The following is a 25966-nucleotide window of genomic DNA, read 5'->3' as shown; positions in this document are numbered from 1 at the left end:
TGAAAACCTTTTCCTCCCAATATTGCAACTTATTTTCTAAAAAAAAGTTAGTTTTTTTCTCTGTGGTATTTGACTTTGTGTATAATTTACGTAATTGTCTTGTCATATATTTTTCCTCAGAATATTGCGAAAAATTATTGTACGAAAACTCTTTTTCACAATATTGCAAATTTCTCTTCAAAAAAAGAATTATTTAACAATTCATTTGATTTAAATAATTTAAAATTGCATCCTTCATCGAAAAAATTTAAACTTTTTTCTTAACATATTTCTACACAATTCTTGTAAAATGATTTTTTCTTACAATATTGACTTTTCTCTAAACACAAATAGATTTTTACAATATAATCAACTTAATACTTTTAAAATTTTTACTTCTTTCCAAAATAATTTTATAATGACAGTCTTTTTCCTCACAATATTACTATTTTGTTCCTGAATAAAAGATATATTTTTTCAATATTTTCTAGTTTTGTATCGTAGAATTACATAATGTTGTCTTGTAAAATATTTTTTTCTTGGAATATTCCTAAACCAATCTTGTTTTTCTCACAATATTGCAACTTATTTTCAAAAGAAAAACAACTTTTTTTTCATAGTATGTATTTGACTTTATTGTGTAAAATTACATAATTTTGTCTTGTAAAATATTTTTTCCTCAGATTGTTCCAAAAATTTTTTGTATGCAAACAAGTTTTCCAAAAAATAAAAAAATATTTTTTTCATAATATATTTGACATAATTCATTTAAAATGGCATAATTTTTCTCCCAAAATTTTAACTTTTTTGTGTCTTAAAATATTTCTACACGATTCCCAAAAAATAAGACTTGCCACAATATATTCGACTTTATTCCTGTAAAATGAAAACGTTTTCTTTTATGATTTCAGCTTTTATCCTCAAAATATTGCGAATATTTATTTTACAATGACTCACAATATTACTATTTTGTTCCTAAATAAAAATATATTTTTTCAATATTTTCTACTTTAGTATTGTAAAATTACATAATTTTGTCTTGTAAAATATGTTTTCCTCAGAATGTTCCCAAAAATTTTTGTATGCAAACAAGTTTTCCAAAAAATTAAAAAATATTTTTTTCATAATATATTTGACATAATTCATGTAAAATGGCATAATTTTTCTCCCAAAATTTTAACTTTTTTGTGTCTTAAAATATTTCTACACGATTCCAAAAAAGATAAGACTTTCCACAATATATTCGACTTTATTCCTGTAAAATGAAAACGTTTTCTTTTATGATTTCAGCTTTTATTCTCAAAATATTCCGAATATTTATTTTACATTGACTTTTTTCTCACAATATTACTATTTTGTTCCTAAATAAAAAATATATTTTTTCAATATTTTGTACTTTAGTATTGTAAAATTACATAATTTTGTCTTGTAAAATATTTTTTTCTTGGAATATTCCTAAACCAATCTGGTTTTTCTCACAATATTGCAACTTATTTTCTAAAAAAACAACACCTTTTTTTTCATAGTATATATTTGACTTTGTGTAAAATTACTTAATTTTGTCTTGTAAAATATTTTTTTCCTCAGAATGTTCCGAAAATTTTTTGTATGTAAACAAGTTTTCTAAAAGATAAAAAATATTTTTTTCATAATATATTTGACTTTGGTCATGTAAAGTAGCATCATTTTTGTCTAACAGTTTTTATTTTTTTGTGTCTTAAAATATTTCTACACAATTCTAAAAAAATAAGACTTTCCACAATATAGTCGACTTTATTCCTGTAAAATGAAAATGTTTTCTTTTATGATTTCAACTTTTATTCTCTAAATATTCCGACATAATTATTTTACAATGACTATTTTCTCACAATATTGCTACTTTGTTCCTGAATAAAAAATATAGTTTTTCAAAATGTTCTACTTTAGTACTGTAAAATTACATAATTTTGTCTTGTAAAATATTTTTTTCTTGGAATATTCCTAAACCAATCTTGTTTTTCTCACAATATTGCGACTTATTTTCAAAAAAATATATATTTTTTTTCATTGTACATATTTGACTTTATTGTGTAAAATAACATAATTTTGTCTTGTAAAATATTTTTTCCTCAGAATGTTCCGAAATCTTTTTTGTATGTCAACAATTCCCCTACCCCAAAAAATGTTTTTGTCCCATAATATATTTGACTTAAATCATGTAAAATGGCATAATTTTCTCCCCAAAATTTTAACTTTTTTGTCTTAAAATATTTCTACACAATTCTAAAAAAAATAAGACTTTCCACAATATATTTGACTTTATTCCTATAAAATGAAAACGTTTTTTTTTATGATTTCAACTTTTATTCTCTAAATATTCCGACATAATTATTTTACAATGACTTTTTTCTCACAATATTGCTACTTTGTTCCTGAATAAAAAATATATATTTTTAAAATGTTCTACTTTAGTACTGTAAAATTACATAATTTTGTCTTGTAAAATATTTTTTTCTTGGAATATTCCTAAACCAAACTGTTTTTTCTCACAATATTGCAACTTGTTTTCTAAAAAAACAACAACGTTTTTTTCATTGTATATTTGACTTTGTGTAAAATTACTTAATTTTGTCTTGTAAAATATTTTTTTCCTCAGAATGTTCCGAAATTTTTTTGTATGTAAACAAGTTTTCCAAAAAATAAAAAATATTTTTTTAATAATGTATTTGACTTAAATCATGTAAAATGGCATCATTTTTCACCAACAATTTTTTTTTTTTGTGTCTTAAAATATTTCTACACAATTCTAAAAAAAATAAGACTTTCCACAATATAGTCGGTCGACTTTATTCCTGTAAAATGAAAATGTTTTCTTTTATGATTTCAACTTTTATTCTCCAAATATTCTGACATAATTATTTTACAATGACTTTTTTCTCTAAATATTACTATTTTGTTCCTGAATAAAAAATATATTTTTTCAACATTTTTTACTTTAGTACTGTAAAACTACATAATTTTGTCTTGTGAAATATTTTTTTCTTGGAATATTCCTAAACCAATCTTGTTTTCCTCACAATATTGCGACTTATTTTCAAAAGAAAAAAAAAAATGTTATTGTACATATTTGACTTTATTGTGTAAAATAAAATAATTGTGTCTAGTAAAATATTTTTCCTCAGAATGTTCCGAAATCTTTTTTGTATGTCAACAATTCCCCCCCCCCAAAAAATGTTTTTTTCCCATAATATATTTGACTTAAGTCATGTAAAATGGCATAATTTTCCCCCCCAAATTTTTACTTTTTTGTGTCTTAAAATATTTCTACACGATTCCAAAAAAGATAAGACTTTCCACAATATATTTGACTTTATTCCTATAAAATGAAAATGTTTTCTTTTATGATTTCAACTTTTATTCTCCAAATATTCCGACATAATTATTTTACAATGACTTTTTTCTCACAATATTACTATTTTGTTCCTGAATAAAAAATATATTTTTTCAAAATGTTCTACTTTAGTATTGTAAAATTACATAATTTTGTCTTGTAAAATATTTTTTTCTTGGAATATTCCTAAACCAATCTGGTTTTTCTCACAATATTCCAACTTATTTTCTAAAAAACAACAACTTTTTTTTCATACTATATATTTGACTTTGTGTAAAATTACTTAATTTTGTCTTGTAAAATATTTTTTTCCTCAGAATGTTCCGAAATTTTTTTGTATGTAAACAAGTTTTCCAAAAGATAACAAATATTTTTTTCATGATATATTTGACTTAAATCATGTAAAATGGCATCATTTTTCTCGAACGATTTTTATTTTTTTGTGTCTTAAAATATTTCTACACAATTCTAAAAAAAATAAGACTTTCCACAATATAGTCGACTTTATTCCTGTAAAATGAAAAGTTTTTCTTTTATGATTTCAACTTTTATTCTCTAAATATTCGAACATAATTATTTTACAATGACTTTTTTCTCTCAATATTACTATTTTGTTCCTGAATAAAAAATATATTTTTTCAAAATGTTTTACTTTAGTACTGTAAAACTACATAATTTTGTCTTGTAAAATATTTTTTTCTTGGAATATTCCTAAACCAATCTTGTTTTTCTCACAATATTGCAACTTATTTTCTAAAGAAAAACAACTTTTTTTTTCATAGTATATATTTGACTTCATTGTGTAAAATTACATAATTTTGTCTTGTAAAATATTTTTTCCTCAGAATGTTCCAAAAATGTTTTGTATGCAAACAAGTTTTCCAAAAAATAAAAAAATATTTTTTTCATAATATATTTGACATAATTCATGTAAAATGGCATAATTTTTCTCCCAAAATTCTAACTTTTTTGTGTCTTAAAATATTTCTACATGATTCCCAAAAAAATAAGACTTTCCACAATATATTCGACTTTATTCCTTTAAAATGAAAACGTTTTCTTTTATGATTTCAGCTTTTATTCTCAAAATATTCCGAATATTTATTTTACAATGACTTTTTTCTCACAATATTACTATTTTGTTCCTAAATAAAAAATATATTTTTTCAATATTTTGTACTTTAGTATTGTAAAATTACATAATTTTGTCTTGTAAAATATTTTTTTCTTGGAATATTCCTAAACCAATCTGGTTTTTCTCACAATATTGCAACTTATTTTCTAAAAAAACAACAACTTTTTTTTCATACTATATATTTGACTTTGTGTAAAATTACTTAATTTTTTTTGTAAAATATTTTTTTCCTCAGAATGTTCCGAATTTTTTTTGTATGTAAACAAGTTTTCTAAAAGATAAAAAATATTTTTTTCATAATATATTTGACTTTGGTCATGTAAAGTAGCATCATTTTTGTCTAACAGTTTTTATTTTTTTGTGTCTTAAAATATTTCTACACAATTCTAAAAAAATAAGACTTTCCACAATATAGTCGACTTTATTCCTGTAAAATGAAAATGTTTTCTTTTATGATTTCAACTTTTATTCTCTAAATATTCCGACATAATTATTTTACAATGACTATTTTCTCACAATATTGCTACTTTGTTCCTGAATAAAAAATATATTTTTTCAAAATGTTCTACTTTAGTATTGTAAAATTACATAATTTTGTCTTGTAAAATTCTTTTTCCTGGAATATTCCTAACCCAAACTGGTTTTTCTCACAATATTGCAACTTATTTTCTAAAAAACAACAACTTTTTTTTCATACTATATATTTGACTTTGTGTAAAATGACTTAATTTTGTCTTGTAAAATATTTTTTTCCTCAGAATGTTCCAAAAATGTTTTGTATGTAAACAAGTTTTCCAAAAAAGAAAAAAAAAAAGTTTTCATAATATATTTGACTTAAATCATGTAAAATGGCATCATTTTTCTCCAACAATTTTAATTTTTTTGTGTCTTAAAATATTTCTACACAATTTTAAAAAACATAAAACTTTCCACAATATAGTCGACTTTATTCCTGTAAAATGAAAATGTTTTCTTTTATGATTTCCACTTTTATTCTCTAAATATTCCGACATAATTATTTTACAATGACTTTTTTCTCACAATATTACTGTTTTGTTCCTGAATAAAAAATATATATTTTTAAAATGTTCTACTTTAGTACTGTAAAATTACATAATTTTGTCTTGTAAAATATTTTTTTTCTTGGAATATTCCTAAACCAAACTGTTTTTTCTCACAATATTGCAACTTATTTTCTAAAAAACAACAACGTTTTTTTCATTGTATATTTGACTTTGTGTAAAATTACTTAATTTTGTCTTGTAAAATATTTTTTTCCTCAGAATGTTCCAAAATTTTTTTGTATGTAAACAAGTTTTCCAAAAAATAAAAACTATTTTTTTAATAATGTATTTGACTTAAATCATGTAAAATGTTATCATTTTTCACCAACAATTTTTTTTTATTTGTGTCTTAAAATATTTCTACACAATTCTAAAAAAAATAAGACTTTCCACAATATAGTCAGTCGACTTTATTCCTGTAAAATGAAAATGTTTTCTTTTATGATTTCAACTTTTATTCTCCAAATATTCTGACATAATTATTTTACAATGACTTTTTTCTCTAAATATTACTATTTTGTTCCTGAATAAAAAATATATTTTTTCAACATTTTTTACTTTAGTACTGTAAAACTACATAATTTTGTCTTGTGAAATATTTTTTTCTTGGAATATTCCTAAACCAATCTTGTTTTCCTCACAATATTGCGACTTATTTTCAAAAGAAAAGAAAAAATGTTATTGTACATATTTGACTTTATTGTGTAAAATAAAATAATTGTGTCTAGTAAAATATTTTTCCTCAGAATGTTCCGAAATCTTTTTTGTATGTCAACAATTCCTCCCCCAAAAATGTCTTTTTTCCATAATATATTTGACTTAAGTCATGTAAAATGGCATAATTTCCCCCCCAAAATTTTTACTTTTTTGTGTCTTAAAATATTTCTACACAATTCTAAAAAAAATAAGACTTTCCACAATATATTTGACTTTATTCCTATAAAATGAAAACGTTTTCTTTTATGATTTCAACTTTTATTCTCCAAATATTCCGACATAATTATTTTACAATGACTTTTTTCTCACAATATTACTATTTTGTTCCTGAATAAAAAATATATTTTTTCAAAATGTTCTACTTTAGTATTGTAAAATTACATAATTTTGTCTTGTAAAATATTTTTTTCTTGGAATATTCCTAAACCAATCTGGTTTTTCTCATAATTATCCAACTTATTTTCTAAAAAACAACAACTTTTTTTTCATAGTATATATTTGACTTTGTGTAAAATTACTTAATTTTGTCTTGTAAAATATTTTTTTCCTCAGAATGTTCCGAAATTTTTTTGTATGTAAACAAGTTTTCCAAAAGATAAAAAATATTTTTACATGATATATTTGACTTAAATCATGTAAAATGGCATCATTTTTTTGCAACAATTTTTATTTTTTTGTGTATTAAAGTATTTCTACACAATTCTAAAAAAAATAAGAATTTCCACAATATAGTCGACTTTATTCCTGTAAAATGAAAATGTTTTCTTTTATGACTTCAACTTTTATTCTCTAAATATTCTGACATAATTATTTTACAATGACTTTTTTCTTACAATATTATTATTTTGTTCCTGGATAAAAAATATATTGTTTCAAAATGTTCTACTTTAGTATTGTAAAATTACATAATTTTGTCTTGTAAAATATTTTTTTCTTTGAATATTCCTAAACCATTCTGTTTTTTTTCACAATATTGCAACTTATTTTCTAAAAAACAACAACTTTTTTTTCATAGTATATATTTGACTTTGTGTAAAATTACTTAATTTTGTCTTGTAAAATATTTTTTTCCTCAGAATGTTCCAAAAATGTTTTGTATGTAAACAAGTTTTCCAAAAAAGAAAAAAATATTTTTTTAATAATATATTTGACTTAATTCATGTAAAATGGCAAAATATTTCTACACAATTCTAAAAATACAAGACTTTCCACAATATAGTCGACTTTATTCCTGTAAAATGAAAATGTTTTCTTTTATGATTTCAACTTTTATTCTCAAAATATTCTGACAATTATTTTACAATGACTTTTTTCTACAATATTACAAATTTTTTCCTAAATAAAAAATATATTTTTTCAATTGTTTTTACTTTAGTACTGTAAAACTACATGATTTTGTCTTGTGAAATATTTTTTTCTTGGAATATTCCTAAACCCATCTTGTTTTTCTCACAATATTACGACTTATTAAAAAAAAAAAAAAACATTTTATTGTACATATTTGACTTAATTGTGTAAAATAAAATAATTTTGTCTTGTAAAATATTTTTTCGTCAGAATGTTCCGAAATCTTTTTTGTATGTCAACAATTTCACCCCCCCAAAAAATGTTTTTTTCCCATAATATATTTGACTTAAATCATGTAAAATGGCATTATTTCACCCCAAAATTTTAACTTTTTTGTGTCTTAAAATATTTCTACACAATTCTAAAAAAATAAGACTTTCCACAATATATTCGACTTTATTCCTATAAAATGAAAACGTTTTCTTTTGTGATTTCATCTTTTATTCTCTAAATATTTTGACATTTTACAATGACAACTTTTTCTCACAATATTACTATTTTTTTCCTAAATAAAAAATACATTTTTTCAATATTTTCTACTTTAGTATTGTAAAATTACATAATTTTGTCTTGTTAAAATATTTTTTTCTTGAAATATTCCTAAACCAATCTGTTTTTTCTCACAATATTCCAACTTATTTTCTAAAAAAACAACAACTTTTTTTTCATACTATATATTTGACTTTGTGTAAAATTACTTAATTTTGTCTTGTAAAATATTTTTTCCTCAGAATGTTCCGAAAATTTTTTGTATGTAAACCAGTTTTCCAAAAGATTAAAAATATTTTTTTCATGATATATATTAGACCTTAGTCATGTAAAATTGCATCATTTTTGTCCAACAATTTTTATTTTTTTGTGTCTTAAAATATTTTTACACAATTCTAAAAAAAATAAAAGACTTTCCACAACATAGTCGACTTTATTCCTGTAAAATGAAAATGTTTTCTTTTATGATTTCAACTTTTATTCTCTAAATATTCCGACATAATTATTTTACAATTACTTTTTTCTCACAATATTGGTATTTTGTTCCTGAATAAAAAATATATATTTTTTAAATGTTCTACTTTAGTACTGTAAAATTACATAATTTTGTCTTGTAAAATATTTTTTTTCTTGGAATATTCCTAAACCAAACTGTTTTTTCTCACAATATTGCAACTTATTTTCTAAAAAAAACAAAACGTTTTTTTCATAGTTTGTATTTGACTTTGTGTAAAATTACTTAATTTTGTCTTGTAAAATATTTTTTTCCTCAGAATGTTCCGAAATTTTTTTGTATGTAAACAAGTTTTCCAAAAGATAAAAAACATTTTTTTCATAATAAATTTTACTTAAATCATGTAAAATGGCATAATTTTTGTCCAACAATTTTTATTTTTTTGTGTCTTAAAATATTTCTACACAATTCTATAAAAAATAAGACTTTCCACAATATAGTCGACTTTATTCCTGTAAAATGAAAATGTTTTCTTTTATGATTTCAACTTTTATTCTCTAAATATTCCGACATAATTATTTTACAATTACTTTTTTCTCACAATATTGGTATTTTGTTCCTGAATAAAAAAAATATATTTTTTAAATGTTCTACTTTAGTACTGTAAAATTACATAATTTTGTCTTGTAAAATATTTTTTTCTTGGAATATTCCTAAACCAAACTGTTTTTTCTCACAATATTGCACCTTATTTTCTAAAAAAAAACAAAACTTTTTTTTCATAGTTTGTATTTGACTTTGTGTAAAATTACATAATTTTGTCTTGTAAAATATTTTTTTCCTCAGAATGTTCCGAAAATGTTTTGTATGTAAACAAGTTTTCCAAAAGATAAAAAATATTTTTTTCATAATAAATTTTACTTAAATCATGTAAAATGGCATCATTTTTGTCCAACAATTTTAATTTTTTTGTGTCTTAAAGTATTTCTACACAATTCTAAAAAAAAATAAGACTTTCCACAATATAGTCGACTTTATTCCTGTAAAATGAAAATGTTTTCTTTTATGATTTCAGCGTTTATTCTCTAAATATTCTGACATAATTATTTTACAATGACTTTTTTCTCACAATATTGCTACTTTGTTCCTGAATAAAAAATATATTTTTTCAAAATGTTCTACTTTAGTACTGTAAAATTACATAATTTTGTCTTGTAAAATATTTTTTTCTTTGAATATTCCTAAACCAAACTGGTTTTTCTCACAATATTGCAACTTATTTTCTAAAAAACAACAACTTTTTTTTCATACTATATATTTGACTTTATTGTGTAAAATTACTTAATTTTGTCTTGTAAAATAATTTTTTCCTCAGAATGTTCCGAAAATGTTTTATATGTAAACAAGTTTTCCAAAAGATAAAAAATATTTTTTTCATGATATATTTGACTTAAATCATGTAAAATGGCATCATTTTTTTCCAACAATTTTTATTTTTTTGTGTCTTAAAATATTTCTACACAATTCTAAAAAATATAAAAGACTTTACACAATATAGTCGACTTTATTCCTGTAAAATGAAAATGTTTTCTTTTATGATTTCAACTTTTATTCTCTAAATATTCCAACATAATTATTTTACAATGACTTTTTTCTCTAAATATTACTATTTTGTTCCTGAATAAAAAATATATTTTTTCAAAATGTTTTACTTTAGTACTGTAAAACTACATAATTTTGTCTTGTAAAATATTTTTTGCTTGCAATATTCCTAAACCAATCTTGTTTTCCTCACAATATTGCGACTTATTTAAAAAAAAATAATAATAATTTATTGTACATATTTGACTTTGTGTAAAATAAAATAATTTTGTCTTGTAAAATATTTTTTCCTCAGAATGTTCCGAAATCTTTTTTGTATGTCAACAATTTACCCCCCCCCAAAAATGTTTTTTTCCCATAATATATTTGACTTAAATCATGTAAAATGGCATAATTTTCCCCCCAAAATTTTAACTTTTTTGTGTCTTAAAATATTTTTACACAATTCTAAAAAAAAATAAGACTTTCCACAATATATTCGACTTTATTCCTATAAAATGAAAACGTTTTCTTTTGTGATTTCATCTTTTATTCTCTAAATATTTAGACATTATTTTACAATGACAACTTTTTTCTCACAATATTACTATTTTGTTCCCAAATAAAAAATAAATTTTTTCAATATTTTCTACTTTAGTATTGTAAAATTACATAATTTTGTCTTGTAAAATATTTTTTTCTTGGAATATTCCTAAACCAATCTGGTTTTTCTCACAATATTGCAACTTATTTTCAAAAAACAATAAAACATTTTATTGTACATATTTGACTTTGTGTAAAATAACATAATTTTGTCTTGAAAAATATTTTTTCCTCAGTGTTCCGAAATCTTTTTTGTATGTCAACAATTCCCCCCCCCCCCAAAATTTTTTTTCCCATAATATATTTGACTTAAATCATGTAAAATGGCATAATTTTCCCCCCAAAATTTTAACTTTTTTGTGTCTTAAAATATTTTTACACAATTCTAAAAAAAATAAGACTTTCCACAATATATTCGACTTTATTCCTATAAAATGAAAACGTTTTCTTTTGTGATTTCATCTTTTATTCTCTAAATATTTTGACATTATTTTACAATGACAACTTTTTTTCTCTCAATATTACTATTTAGTTCCCAAATAAAAAATACATTTTTTCAATATTTTCTACTTTAGTATTGTAAAACTACATAATTTTGTCTTGTAAAATATTTTTTTCTTGGAATATTCCTAAACCAATCTGTTTTTTCTCACAATATTGCAACTTATTTTCAAAAAACAATAAAAAATTTTATTGTACATATTTGACTTTATTGTGTAAAATAACATAATTTTGTCTTGAAAAATATTTTTTCCTCAGTGTTCCGAAATCTTTTTTGTATGTCAACAATTCCCCCCCCCCCAAAATTTTTTTCCCATAATATATTTGACTTAAGTCATGTAAAATGGCATAATTTTCCTCCCAAAATTTTTAGTTTTTTGTGTCTTAAAATATTTCTTCACAATTTAAAAAAAAATAAGACTTTCCACAATATATTCGACTTTATTCCTATAAAATGAAAACGTTTTCTTTTATGATTTCATCTTTTATTCTCAAAATATTTTGACATTATTTTACAATGACGACTTTCTCCCCACCATATTACTATTTTTTCCCCCCAAAAACAAAAGTTGTCCAGTAGCACCAATGAAACCAGGCTCTCGTCCTCTAAATAAAGTTTCCTGTTGTTTCATTTCCAGAAAGTTCCGTTGGTACGACCGCAGCCAACGTGGTCACGGCCGAGGTGTCATCTCCGGCAGGGGACGCCGCCGTCGCCCAAGACGCCACGGCGGCGTCCCCGGAAGGCGTGGCCAAAGGAGGCTACCTCGTGGACATCAGCGCCCTGTCCACCGTGGATCTGACCTGCATCCTCCCGTCGGAACTGGGATGTGTCGCCACTTTCCTGGACTCCGGACTGGAGCCCGCAGCTGTGGCACAGCTGGACGTGGACTTCAGCGCTGCGGACGCACCCGGGTCCTGCGGCGGCACGCCGGACTTTGCGGCCAGCATCGGCGAGGTCATCCGGCCCATGGAGATGGCCGAGCTGGTGCACATTCTGCCCACCCTGAGTCTCATGGAGGAGGAAACCCCCAGTGGTCCTTCTGCGCCCTCCGTCATGGACATGCTGCACAGCTTTGGACTCGCTGACCAGGACAGCTTCCTGGACTCGGAGAGGTCACGCTCTGACCCGCCTGGTGAGGACCAGAGACTTCCTCCAGGAGCAGGGTTGACTTGCCCAGTCAGACACCAGGCACAGTGGGACACACCATTCAGCGGCTCGTGCTGATCATGTATCCACAAAACCTCTTTGCTCAGCTGCAGGACGGCTGGTTAGTTCCTCTGTACCATTTCACAGGTACAAAGTGCAGTTTTACACGGATAGGTGTGTTTATACGGGAAACATGCATTTGTGGCTCTGGATTTCTTCCATTAGCTTAAAGAGAAACCACACTTTTTGTGGAATTTGCCAACCATTCACAAACCTTATGAGAGACAAGAAGCTAACAGCTAATAAGGGCGTTTATTGTGCTCTTAAAATCCACTAAAAACATCCAAAACTTGCCGATAATTACCACATTTTCCGGGCTATATAAGCCACACCCACTACATGTTAAAAGAAAAATAGGTTTCCATATATTAGCTGCACCGGACTAAAAGCCACAGTGAAAGGAGTTATTTCCACAGAAATATTCTGTGAATGTTTATTTACATTAGGGGTGTAACAGTACACAAAAATTTCGGTTCGGTACGTACCTCGGTTTAGAGGTCACGGTTTGGTTCATTTTCAGTACAGTAAGAAAACAAAATATTAATTTTTAGGCCTGGCTAACTTGGCAGTAAGAGAATATATATATGCTTATTGTTCTTCCACCTTAGAAGTGGGTCAAAAGCGATAGAAAATGGATGGATAGTTTTAAATCTGCTGCTCTAAAAACATTTGTTATTGCTTCAGCCCTGCCTGACTCGCCAAGGAGAGGCTGCTTGAATGTGGTGGTGCTGCTTAAAAGGGGATAGCATGTTTGACGTGTTGGCAGAAGCACTCCCTACTGCTGCTCAACAATGTCGGCAAACCTCTGTCCTTCATTGTTGTATCGCACCGCACAGCCAAAGTGTTCCCAAACAGTAGATCTTAACGAGGCAGGAGGGTCTTCCAGCTCTGGCTTTTGCATGTTGTCCTAGCCCGGTCGCTGCTAGCCTGCAGTGTGTTGTGCCTCGCTCTGCATTGTTTACTCAACCTGCAATGCGCAACCTAATATGTCCGTGTGGAAACTCGTTCGGTACACCTCCGAACCGAAACCCCCGTACCGAAACGGTTCAATACATATACACGTACCGTTAGACCCCTAATTTACATACTTTAATCGTCTCCAAACAGTGTCTGTAACATGGCAGTAAAACGGCCGATCAAACAAAACAGAAGTCATGGTCATGGACCCACTAGCTGCGCAAGCTAGCTCTCCAATCAGCTAAACACACTCAATAATTCCACACTGACGTTTAGCTGAATTTACTGACGAAGTAGTGAAAGCGAAACAACACAAAAAAAGTGAGTTAATAATACTAATACAGACACTCGTAAACATTTTAGCTAATGCTAAAAAGGCTAGCTTGATTACATTATGTTAGCATGTACAAATATGCATAAAACCACTCCTATAGACATCACACATGGGACACTTTAGTAGGTATGAAATGTTTTAGTTATATTGTAAAACTTGTTTTAGTTATATTGTAAAACTTACAAACGTTGCTTGGAGTGAATGAATGAAGAATTCACACGAGTAGTAACGCTATGGACAACTAACAGACTGAACGGCACTTGTGCTTCCAGTTGACGGCACAAGTCTAAGCAGCAGGACAATGCGGAACCTGCAGTGGGCGAATTTGTCGGAGAGATGCCACCAAACAATAACACACCTTTTCAGTGTATTTGTGTTTGTTTTTTGTTGTTAATTTTTTTTACTTTTTACAAGATGGCCGTCAGCAAAGAAAAATCCCTTTAAAAGCTGCACCATTTTATAAGCTGCAGGGTTCAAAGCGCAGGAAAAAGTATCAGTTTATAGTCTTGAATTTATGGTAGTCCATTTTCTTGTCATGACCAAGAATTTGCGATGTTGTTATAAGCGCTAACGTTTGGGTCTCGCATCTGGCCATTTTTTTTCTCCTGTCATCTCCTTGCTTGCCCTCTTTGTCTTGTGCTGTCTACACTTTTTTTGTGAAGCCTCTTTCTTTGCGCTGTCCTCCAAATCTAAACATCAGACTTGCAATTGATTGACTCAAGACTCAATTGACAAAATCTTTTCGACGAGGAAAAAAGGTTCGGGGGAGCCTGGCTGCCCTGATTGGAACCATTGAACAGACGAGCCATTGTAATGTCTGCTCGCGGAAAAACAAAAATCCTAATCTACGATTTGACTCTCAAACGGCCTTGACGCTGCAACAACAGGAGCAGGCTGTTCTGTAAACACCCCCCTGAGGACTGACGCTTTTGACCTCCCTCATCCTCAACGATACCTGGAGTCAAACTTTTGCTTGCATGCAGAACGGCCCCAGGCCTATGTACTCTACATCACCCCCCTGTTGCGAGTTGTTGTGATTATATGTAACATGTTTATGTGTGCTGTGGCAAATGAGGTTTTTTTCCCTTGGACTCAGTCTGCCTTTGACTGATATTTTTTACTCTTCCTCCCTTTCCCAATATCACATTTTCCCCACCTTTTTAAGAAGCACCGTAGGTGGCTGATCCGTTGGAACATTTCAGTTCTTATGCGTCTTGTACATGTTGAAGAATGGACAATAATAAAGCATCCATCCTTACGTTAAAGCGCTACATTTAGTGGTGCATTGATCACAGGGAGCGAACTAGCTTATGCTGCTGTATTGACACACCGAGCTGCTGCATCGCCTCTGAGTTGGTGAAAATGTATTCTAGATGATGAAGCGTGCCTCTCATCTGGATAACAGAAGGATGAGGATATATTCCAAGGAGTTGGGACACTTTGACAGACAATTTAGACACGGTATGGTGAGAACGGCAGGAAAACACGCTCATTTGCACACACCTTTTTTAACCTTCATGAGGGTATGATTAATTCTTCATCTAAACTGCAATTTATGAGCATCCTAACAGCCAGGATTCTAACGACCGCAGACATTGTACAGTAAGTGGTGTTTTATTATTACAGTTTGTTGGCTCTCATGAAGTCTGCCATGATTAATGTTGTTGTTATTCTTAAAGGGAAACGTGAATATTTTGTGATGCGTCTGGGAAACAATGCTTAAAATGATCAAGATATAATGTATTATTATAAATATTACTACACGACATATATTATGGATGTTTCTACATGACATATATACTTACATCATGTATATATTACATGTTATTATGAATGTTACTAGATACTACATATATACTTACATCATGTAAATATTACATGTTATGAATGTTACTACATGACATACTTACATCATGTATATATTACATGTTATTATGAATGTTACTAGATACTACATATATACTTACATCTTGTATATATTACATATTATGAATGTTATTAAATACTACATATATACTTACATCATGTATATACCAATTGTTTTTATGAATGTTACTACATGACATATATACTTACATCATGTATATATTACATGTTATTAGGAATGTTACTAGATACTACATATATACTTACATCTTGTATATATTACATATTATGAATGTTATTAAATACTACATATATACTTACATCATGTATATACCAATTGTTTTTATGAATGTTACTACATGACATATATACTTACATCAAGTATATATTACATGTTATTATGAATGTTACTAGATACTACATATATACTTACATCATGTATATATTACATGTTATTATGAATGTTACTACATGACATATATACTTACATCATGTATATATTACATGTTATTATGAATGTTATTAGATACTACATATATACTTACATCATGTATATATTACATGTTATTATGAATGTTACTAGATACTACATATATAATTACATCATGTATATATTACATGTTATTATGAATGTTACTAGATACTACATATATAATTACATCATGTATATATTACATGTTATTATGAATGTTACTACATGACATATATACTTACATCAAGTATATATTACATGTTGTTATGAATGTTACTAGAAACTACATATATACTTACATCATGTATATATTACATGTAATTATGAATGCTACTACATGACATTAATACTTACATCATGTATATATTACATGTTATTATGAATGTTATTAAATACTACATATATACTTACATCATGTATATACCAATTGTTTTTATGAATGTTACTACATGACATATATACTTACATCATGTATATATTACATGTTATTATGAATGTTACTAGATACTACATATATACTTACTTCATGTATTTATTAGATATTATGAATGTTACTAGATACTAAATATATACTTATACTTACATCATGTATATATTACATAATAGGAATGTTATTAAATACTACATATATACTTACATTATGTATATATTACATGTTATTATGAATGTTACTACATGACATATATACTTACATCATGTATATATTACATGTTATTATGAATGTTACTAGATACTACATATATACTTACATCATGTATATATTACATGTTATTATGAATGTTACTAGATACTACATATATGTCTACATCATGTATATATTACATGTTATTATGAATGTTACTACATGACATATATACTTACATCATGTATATATTACATGTTATTATGAATGTTAATACTACATATATACTTACTTCATGTATTTATTAGATATTATGAATGTTACTAGATACTAAATATATACTTATACTTACATCATGTATATATTACATATTATGAATGTTATTAAATACTACATATATACTTACATTATGTATATATTACATGTTATTATGAATGTTACTACATGACATATATACTTACATCATGTATATATTACATGTTATTATGAATGTTACTACATGACATATATACTTACATCATGTATATATTACATGTTATTATGAATGTTACTAGATACTACATATATACTTACATCATGTATATATTACATGTTATTATGAATGTTACTACATGACATATATACTTACATCATGTATATATTACATGTTATTATGAATGTTATTAGATACTACATATATACTTACATCATGTATATATTACATGTTATTATGAATGTTACTACATGACATATATACTTACATCATGTATATATTACATGTTATTATGAATGTTACTAGATACTACATATATACTTACATCATGTATATATTACATGTTATTATGAATGTTATTAGATACTACATATATACTTACATCATGTATATATTACATGTTATTATGAATGTTATTAGATACTACATATATACTTACATCATGTATATATTACATGTTATTATGAATGTTACTAGATACTACATATATAATTACATCATGTATATATTACATGTTATTATGAATGTTACTACATGACATATATACTTACATCAAGTACATATTACATGTTGTTATGAATGTTACTAGAAACTACATATATACTTACATCATGTATATATTACATGTTATTATGAATGTTATTAAATACTACATATATACTTAAATCATGTATATACCAATTGTTTTTATGAATGTTACTACATGACATATATACTTACATCATGTATATATTACATGTTATTATGAATGTTACTAGATACTACATATATACTTACATCGTGTAAATATTACATGTTATTATGAATGTTACTACATGACATATACTTACATCATGTATATATTACATGTTATTATGAATGTTACTACATGACATATATACTTACATCATGTATATATTACATGTTATTATGAATGTTACTAGATACTACATATATGTCTACATCATGTATATATTACATGTTATTATGAATGTTACTACATGACATATATACTTACATCATGTATATATTACATGTTATTATGAATGTTAATACTACATATATACTTACTTCATGTATTTATTAGATATTATGAATGTTACTAGATACTAAATATATACTTATACTTACATCATGTATATATTACATATTATGAATGTTATTAAATACTACATATATACTTACATTATGTATATATTACATGTTATTATGAATGTTACTACATGACATATATACTTACATCATGTATATATTACATGTTATTATGAATGTTATTAGATACTACATATATACTTACATCATGTATATATTACATGTTATTATGAATGTTATTAGATACTACATATATACTTACATCATGTATATATTACATGTTATTATGAATGTTACTAGATACTACATATATACTTACATCATGTATATATTACATGTTATTATGAATGTTACTACATGACATATATACTTACATCATGTATATATTACATGTTATTATGAATGTTACTAAATACTACATATATACTTACATTATGTATATATTACATGTTATTATGAATGTTACTACATGACATATATACTTACATCATGTATATATTACATGTTATTATGAATGTTACTACATGACATATATACTTACATCATGTATATATTACATGTTATTATGAATGTTATTAGATACTACATATATACTTACATCATGTATATATTACATGTTATTATGAATGTTACTACATGACATATATACTTACATCATGTATATATTACATGTTATTATGAATGTTACTACATGACATATATACTTACATCATGTATATATTACATGTTATTATGAATGTTACTAGATACTACATATATACTTACATCATGTATATATTACATGTTATTATGAATGTTACTACATGACATATATACTTACATCATGTATATATTACATGTTATTATGAATGTTACTACATGACATATATACTTACATCATGTATATATTACATGTTATTATGAATGTTACTAGATACTACATATATACTTACATCATGTATATATTACATGTTATTATGAATGTTACTACATGACATATATACTTACAGAGTGTGTATAAAATATAATGAGTCCTGTTGGATGTTTTTAAGGCTTTTATAGGCGGAGCAGAGCAACTCAAATTAGCTGACTTTTGCTAACGTTTGTTTATGATTTAGAATGCTAAAAAAAATGGAACACCCGTTTTCTTGTCTCGTGTGGGGATTGTGAATGATAGACGATACTAAAAAAAAAGCATTTTATTGTCGTCAACTTTCAATTTGTCTTTACAAAAAAAATTATAAAAACTTTCATAAAGCGCTTTGAGTACTTTGAAGGTAGAAAAGCGCTATACAAGTACAACCCTCATAACTAAAATGGAAAGAAAGAAACCTTTCAACACTGAAATAAAATATGAGTCTGAAGAATAATATTGAAACAATATTTCATGTCTTTCTCTCGGCAGGAAAGTAAATTGTGTAGCAATGTATTGTAGTTATTTGGAATTAAGTCTAAAAGGTGCCATAGTAAACAATACTGTAGTCTTATGTGGAGATGATATTCCTCCTCCCTCTAGTGGATGGAAGAAGAACTGACTGCTAAATTGGCTTCCGATGCAGAAATGACATTTTTTCAAACTTTTTTTTTTTTATGTGAAACGATTTTTATACTTAAAAAGGATTATAAATGGACGCATGGGAAAATAAATTGTTCAAATTAATTTTTGTGCATAATGGCAAATTGAGCATAATCATAACATGAATTTGCAGAACTTCCTGACACGTCGGAGCCAGAATTCACTTTAGCCTGCAGACCAGCACCAACATGTTCACTCATTCATCACCCTCTCATTCACTCATTCATCACCCTCTCATTCACTCATTCATGTTTGACTCTCATTCACTCATTCATGTTTGACTCTCATTCACTCATTCATCACCCTCTCATTCACTCATTCATGTTTGACTCTCATTCACTCATTCATGTTTTACTATCATTCACTCGTTCATGTTTTACTTATTCATTGATATTTTACCCATCCATCCATCCATCCATCCATCATCTTCCGCTTATCCGAGGTCGGGTCGCGGGGGCAACAGCCTAAGCAGGGAAGCCCAGACTTCCCTATCTCCAGCCACTTCGTCTAGCTCTTCCCGGGGGATCCCGAAGCGTTCCCAGGCCAGCCGGGAGACATAGTCTTTCCAACGGTTCCTGGGTCTTCCCCGTGGCCTCCTACCAGCTGGACGTGCCCTAAACACATCCCTAGGGAGGCGTTTGGGTGGCATCCTGACCAGATGCCCGAACCACCTCATCTGGCTCCTCTCGATGTGGAGGAGCAGCGGCTTTACGTTGAGTTCCTCCCGGATGGCAGAGCTTCTCACCCTATCTCTAAGGGAGAGACCCAAACTCATTTGGGCCGCTTGTACCCGTGATCTTATCCTTTCGGTCATGACCCAAAGCTCATGACCATAGGTGAGGATGGGAACGTAGATCGACCGGTAAATTGAGAGCTTTGCCTTCCGGCTCAGCTCCTTCTTCACCACAACGGATCGATACAACGTCCGCATTACTGAAGACGCCGCACCGATCCGCCTGTCGATCTCACGATCCACTCTTCCCTCACTCGTGAACAAGACTCCTAGGTACTTGAACTCCTCCACTTGGGGCAGGGTCTCCTCCCCAACCCGGAGATGGCACTCCACCCTTTTCCGGGCGAGAACCATGGACTCGGACTTGGAGGTGCTGATTCTCATTCCAGTCGCTTCACACTCGGCTGCGAACCGATCCAGTGAGAGCTGAAGATCCCGGCCAGATGAAGCCATCAGGACTACATCATCTGCAAAAAGCAGAGACCTAATCCCGTGGCCACCAAACCGGAACCCCTCAACGCCTTGACTGCGCCTAGAAATTCTGTCCATAAAAGTTATGAACAGAATGGGTGACAAAGGACAGCCTTGGCGGAGTCCAACCTTCACTGGAAATGTGTTCGACTTACTGCCAGCAATGCGGACCAAGCTCTGACACTGATCATACAGGAAGTGGACCGCCACAATAAGACAGTCCGATACCCCATACTCTCTGAGCACTCCCCACAGGACTTCCCGAGGGACACGGTCGAATGCCTTCTCCAAGTCCACAAAGCACATGTAGACTGGTTGGACAAACTCCCATGCACCCTCAAGAACCCTGCCCAGAGTATAGAGCTGGTCCACAGTTCCACCACCAGGACGAAAACCACACTGTTCCTCCTGAATCCGAGGTTCGACTATCCGGCGTAGCCTCCTCTCCAGTACACCTGAATAAACCTTACCGGGAAGGCTGAGGAGTATGATCCCACGATAGTTGGAACACACCCTCCGGTCCCCCTTCTTAAAGAGAGGGACCACCACCCCGGTCTGCCAATCCAGAGGTACCGCCCCCGATGTCCACGCGATGCTGCAGAGTCTTGTCAACCAAGACAGCCCCACAGCATCCAGAGCCTTAAGGAACTCCGGGCGGATCTCATCCACCCCCGGGGCCTTGCCACCGAGGAGCTTTTTAACTACCTCAGCGACCTCAGCCCCAGAAATAGGAGAGTCCACCACAGATTCCCCAGGCACTGCTTCCTCAAAGAAAGACGTGTTGGTGGGATTGAGGAGGTCTTCGAAGTATTCCCTCCACCGATCCACAACATCCGCAGTCGAAGTCAGCAGATCACCATCCGCACCATACACGGTGTTGATAGTGCACTGCTTCCCCTTCCTGAGGCGCCGTATGGTGGTCCAGAATCGCTTCGAAGCCGTCCGGAAGTCGTTTTCCATGGCTTCCCCGAACTCCTCCCATGTCCGAGTTTTTGCCTCCGCGACCGCTAAAGCTGCACACCGCTTGGCCTGTCGGTACCTGTCCACTGCCTCCGGAGTCCTATGAGCCAAAAGAACCCGATAGGACTCCTTCTTCAGCTTGACGGCATCCCTCACTGCTGGTGTCCACCAACGGGTTCTGGGATTACCGCCCCGACAGGCACCAACTACCTTGCGGCCACAGCTCCAATCAGCCGCCTCGACAATAGAGGTGCGGAACATGGTCCACTCGGACTCAATGTCCAGCACCTCCCTCGTGACATGTTCAAAGTTCTCCCGGAGGTGTGAATTGAAACTCTCTCTGACAGGAGACTCTGCCACACGTTCCCAGCAGACCCTCACAATGCGTTTGGGCCTGCCAGGTCTGTCCGGCATCCTCCCCCACCATCGCAGCCAACTCACCACCAGGTGGTGATCGGTAGAAAGCTCCGCCCCTCTCTTCACCCGAGTGTCCAAAACATAAGGCCGCAAATCCGATGACACAACTACAAAGTCGATCATGGAACAGCAGCCTAGGTTGTCCTGGTGCCAAGTGCACATATGGACACCCTTATGTTTGAACATGGTGTTTGTTATGGACAAACTGTGACGAGCACTAAAGTCCAATAACAAAACACCACTCGGGTTTAGATTCGGGCGACCATTCTTCCCAATCACGCCTCTCCAGGTTTCACTGTCGTTGCCAACGTGAGCGTTGAAGTCTCCCAGTAGGACAAGGGAATCACCCGGGGGGGCACTTTCCAGTACTCCCTCGAGTGCTCCCAAAAAGGGTGGGTACTCTGAACTGCTGTTTGGTGCATAAGCACAAACAACAGTCAGGACCCGTCCCCCCACCCGAAGGCGGAGGGAGGCTACCCTTTCGTCCACCGGGTTGAACTCCAACGTACAGGCTTTGAGCCGGGGGGCAACAAGAATTGCCACCCCAGCCCGTCGCCTCTCACTGCCGGCAACGCCAGAGTGGAAGAGGGTCCAATCCCTCTCGAGAGAAGTGGTTCCAGAGCCCTTGCTGTGCGTCGAGGTGATATTTTACCGTCATTTAATATTGATATTTTACAGTAATTCATTAATTGATATTTTACTGTAATTTATTAATTGATATTTTACATTAATTGATTTTTTGCAGTCATTCATTCATTGATATTTTACTGTAATTTATTCATTTATATTTTACAGTCTTTCATTAATTGATATGTACTCTCATTTATTAATTGATATTTTACTTGCGTTCATTAATTGTTATTTTACTGTAAATTATAAATTGATATTGTAGTCTTTGATATTTTACTGTCATTCATTAATCGATATTTTACTGTAATTTTTAAATTGATATTTTACAGTCATTGATATTTTACTGTCATTCATTAATCGATTTTTTACTGTAATTTATTAATTGATATTTTACAGTCAGTCATTAGTTGATATTTTACTGTAATTTATTCATTGATGTATTACTGTCATTTATTAATTGATATTTTACTGTAATTTTTTTAAATTGATATTTTACAGTCATTGTTTTTTTCCTGTAATTTATTAATTTATATTTTAATGTCATTCATTGATATTTTACTGTAATCTATTAATTTTGTACAGCCATTGATATTTTACTGTCATTCATTAATTGATATTTTACCGTAATTTATTAATTGATATTGTAGAGTCAATAATATTTTAAAGTCATTCATTCATTGATATTTTACTGTTTTTCTTTGATATTTTACTGTAATTTATTAATTGATATTTTACATTAATTGATATTTTACAGTCATTCATTCATTGATATTTTACTGTATTTTATTAATTTATATTTTTAAGTCTTTCATTAGTTGATATGTACTGTCATTTATTAATTGATATTTTACTGCCATTCATTCATTGATATTTTACTGTAATTAATTGATATTTTAAAATCATTGATATTTTACTGTAATTTATTAATTGATATTTTGCAGTCATTCATTAGTTGATATTTTACTGTAATTTATTAATTGATATATTACTGTCACTCATTAATTGATATTTTACTGTAATATTTTTAAATTGATATTTTACATTCATTCATTAAGTGTGTTTTCCCTGTAATTTATTAATTTATATTTTACTGTCATTCATTAATTGATATTTTACCGTAATTTATTAATTGATATTGTAGAGTCAATAATATTTTACTGTAATTTATTAATTGATATTTTACATTAATTAACATTTTACAGTCATTCATTCATTGATATTTTACTGTTATTTATTAATTTATTTTTTGTTAATTGATATTTTACTGTAATTAATTGATATCTTACAGTCATTGATTAATCGATATTTTACTGTATTGTATTAATTGATATCTTACAGTCATTGATTAATCGATATTTTACTGTATTTTATTAATTGATATTTTACAGTCATTGATTTTTTACAGTCATTCATTAGTTGATATTTTACTGTAATGAATGAATGTATATTTTACTGTCATTTATCAGTATTTTACTGTAATTTATTAATTGATATTGTACAGTCATTCATTAATTGATAATTTACTGTAATTTATTAATTTATATTTTACAGATTTCATTAATGGATATTTTACTGTTAATTATTAATTTATTTTTTACAGTCTTTTATTAATTGATATGTACTGTCATTTATTAATTGATATTTAACTGCCATTTATTAATGGATATTTTACTGTAATTAATTGATATTTTACAGTCATTGATTAATCGATATTTTACAGTCATTGATTTTTTACAGTCATTCATTAGTTGATATTTTACTGTAATTTATTAATTGATGTTGTACAGTCATTCATTAATTGATGTTTTACTGTAATTCATTAATTTATATTTTACAGTCTTTCATTAATGGATATTTTACTGTTATTACTTGATATTTTTCAGTAATTCGTTGATATTTTACTGTAATTTATTAATTAATATTTTACAGTCATTGATATATTACAGTCATTCATTAGTTGATATTGTACTGTAATTTATTAATTGATGTTGTACAGTCATTGATATTTTACTGTCATTCATTAATTGATATTTTACTGTGGTTTATTAATTGATTTTACAGCCTTTTAATTGATATTTTACTGTAATTTATTAATTGATATTTTACAGTCATTGATATTTTACTGTCATTTATTAACTGATATTTTACTGCCATTCATTAATTGATATTTTACTGCCATTCATTAGTTGATATTGTACTGTAATTTATTAATTGATATTGTACAGTCATTGATATTTTACTGTCATTCATTGATATTTTACTGTCATTCATTAATTGATACTTTACTGTGGTTTATTAATTGATATTTTACAGCCTTTCTTTAATTGATATTTTACTGTAATTTATTAACTGACATTTTACTGTGGTTTATTAATTGATATTTTACAGCCTTTCTTTAATTGCTATTTTACTGTAATTTATTAATTGATATTTTACAGTAATTGATATTTTACTGTCATTTATTAACTGATATTTTACTGCCATTAATTAATTGATATTTTACTGTAATTTATTAATTGATATTTTACAGTCATTAATTAGTTGATATTGTACTGTAATTTATTAATTGATATTGTACAGTCATTGATATTTTACTGTCATTCATTAATTGATATTTTACTGTGGTTTATTGATATTTTACAGTCTCTTTAATTGATATTTTACTGTCATTTATTAATTGATATTTTACAGTCATTCATTTGTTGATATTTTACTGTTATTTATGAATTGATATTTTACTGTCATTCATTAACTGATATTTCACTGTAATTTATTAATTGATATTTTGCAGTCATTGATATTTCACTGTAATTTATTAATTGATATTGTACAGTCAGTAATATTTTACAGTCATTAATTGATATTTTACAGTCGTTCATTAGTTGTTTTTTTTCTGTAATTTATTCAATTATATTTTACTGTCATTTATTCATTGATATTATACTGTAATTTAGTAATT

The 25966-nt window shown here is 28.9% G+C and overlaps 1 protein-coding gene across 1 annotated transcript in view; it reads left to right on the top strand.

Moving 5' to 3' along the window:
* Positions 1-15003, top strand: part of LOC133541292 (ankyrin repeat and fibronectin type-III domain-containing protein 1-like) — an 85242-nt gene extending 70239 nt beyond the window's left edge. The window contains exon 20 of the mRNA XM_061884613.1: positions 11879-15003. Within this exon, the coding sequence (XP_061740597.1) occupies positions 11879-12465 (587 nt within the window). The 3' untranslated portion in view covers positions 12466-15003. The remainder of the gene's footprint in view (positions 1-11878) is intronic.
* The last annotated feature ends 10963 nt before the right edge of the window (positions 15004-25966 follow it).

The sequence above is a fragment of the Nerophis ophidion genome, linkage group LG23 (assembly GCF_033978795.1).
Source record: "Nerophis ophidion isolate RoL-2023_Sa linkage group LG23, RoL_Noph_v1.0, whole genome shotgun sequence".
Taxonomy (NCBI): Eukaryota; Metazoa; Chordata; class Actinopteri; order Syngnathiformes; family Syngnathidae; genus Nerophis; species Nerophis ophidion.
This window is presented reverse-complemented; position numbering and strand designations above follow the sequence as displayed.